Here is a 2,107-nt window from a genome sequence, read left to right on the forward strand (position 1 = left end):
CCGGGTGCTCCGGTTTCCTCCCACAGTCCAAAGATGTGCAGGTCAGGTGAATTGGCCATGCTAAATTGCCCGTAGTGTTAGGTAAGGGGTAAATGTAGGGGTATGGGTGGGTTGCGCTTCGGCGGGTCGGTGTGGACTTGTTGGGCCGAAGGGCCTGTTTCCACTCTGTAAGTAATCTAATCTAATCTAATTTTCAGATGACCGTACCATATTCCCACGGGCCCCGCTCTACCACCATCACCAACACCTCCTCATGTCTGTGTGCGTGCATGTGATACAGTCGGTGTGATCACCTATTGTGCAATTTAACTTGACTCAGTACAGATGCTTCTCAGAGGGGGTAGCACAGTGGCTCAGTGGTTAGCACTGCTGTCTCACAGCGTCAGGGACCCAGGTTTGATTCCAGCCTCAGGTGACTGACTGTGTGGAGTTTGCACATTCTCCCCGTGTCTGCGTGGGTTTCCTCCCACAGTCCAAAGATGTGCAGGTCAGGTGAATTGGCCGTGGGAAATTGCCCGTAGTGTTGGTGAAGGGGTAAATGTAGGAGAATGAGTCTGGGTGGGTTGCTCTTCAGAGGGATGGTGTGGACTTGTTGGGCCGAATCTAATCTAATCAAACACTGGAAGGTCACGTCACGAAACTCGGTCAGTGTTTACTGCCCACACGCGAGACGGGCCAACCCAATCTGTGCCCCGCTTCCCAGCCCGTACCCAACACCTGCTGCCTGCCGGGGAGGAGAGGGAGAGGAGACGCCGACCCTGCACACTCACCAGGTGCCTCTGCAGACACTTGAGGCTCTTCAGGTACTTGAGACAGAATTCGCAGAGGTAGAGCACGGGCAGGGAGGTCAGCTCCTGTGGGTAGGGTGAGAAGTACCAGGGTTTCAGGCGGTGTCGGCCCAGCTCGATACATTCGATGTTCTTCATCCGCGTGACTATATCATCGTGGCTCCTGTCTGACACCAGGCTGCCTGTCATACGGGGAGCCGAGGGAATACCGTCCGAGCTGTCCTGGGAGTCCTGCTCGAGGGTGAAAGCTGGGTGAAAGGGCTGCTCCCTCGACCCGAGTTAGGTTCGATTCTGGCGAGACCGTTAGAGGCGGGAAGGCAGTTACGAGGTTTTGTGATGTCAGCAGCCGGGCTGCCTGGTGTCAGTGTGACATCATGAAGGAGGGGGCGGAGGAGCGATAATGGCAGCTCATTCGGTGAACCTGCAGCGGCAGCCAACCCAGGGCAGAAAACCCACCATTCGGCCCGTCCGCTCCGTACCAGGCTCCTTCCAAACCCGTCCTCACTCCCCACCCCCACCCCATTCAGCATCCCCCTTAAACTCATCAACACCATTCACATTGCTCTTGGTGTGGGTGCGGGAGGGGTATTTCTCCTGAATTACACATGGGATTTATTTGGCTCGGTCTCAAATGAGTAGCCCTCTTGGTTCAGGTCTCTACCCGGAACCACAGGGAGGGGAAACATTATCTAATTGTTGGACACAATCGATACCCACTTTGTCATTTTTAGATTCAATCGAGATCAGCCCCTCGGCCTATCCACACATTGCTCACAGTTATAACCCCTTAGCTCTGTGAGCAGCATTCTCACACCTTCACCCCTTTCAGAAAACGATTTTCAAATCTGTGATATATGGAGAGCTGAACTGGCACTATGACTGTAACACAGTAACTCTATATAGAAGATACGGAGACTGAGGACTGTGTGCACGGTAACTCCAAATGTGGGACACGGAGACTGGGGTCTGTGTGTACAGTAACTCAGAGTTTGGGACACGGAGACCGGGGACTGTGTGTACGGCAACCCCGAGTGTGGGACACAGGGACCGGGGACTGCGTGCACGGTAACTCCTAGTGTGGGACACGGAGACCGGGGAGTGTGTGGGACACGGGGACTGTGTGCACAGTAACTCCGAGTTTGGGACACGGGGACCGGGGACTGGGTGCACAGTAACTCCGAGTTTGGGACACGGGGACCGGGGACTGGGTGTACAGTAACTCCGAGTTTGGGACACGGGGACTGTGTGCACGGTAACTCCGAGTGTGGGACACGGGGACTGTGGACAGTGTGCCCGGGAACCCCGAGTTTGGGACACGG

At 55.3% G+C, this 2,107-nt stretch overlaps 1 protein-coding gene across 1 annotated transcript in view; it reads right to left on the bottom strand.

Annotated features, from left to right (window-relative positions):
* kat5a (K(lysine) acetyltransferase 5a) overlaps positions 1-2,107 on the bottom strand; it is a 19,548-nt gene that overhangs the window by 12,412 nt on the left and 5,029 nt on the right. The window contains exon 3 of the mRNA XM_043686692.1: positions 765-1,019. Within this exon, the coding sequence (XP_043542627.1) occupies positions 765-1,019 (255 nt within the window). The remainder of the gene's footprint in view (positions 1-764; positions 1,020-2,107) is intronic.

Source organism: Chiloscyllium plagiosum, unplaced genomic scaffold (genome assembly GCF_004010195.1).
Source record: "Chiloscyllium plagiosum isolate BGI_BamShark_2017 unplaced genomic scaffold, ASM401019v2 scaf_14515, whole genome shotgun sequence".
Classification (NCBI taxonomy): Eukaryota; Metazoa; Chordata; class Chondrichthyes; order Orectolobiformes; family Hemiscylliidae; genus Chiloscyllium; species Chiloscyllium plagiosum.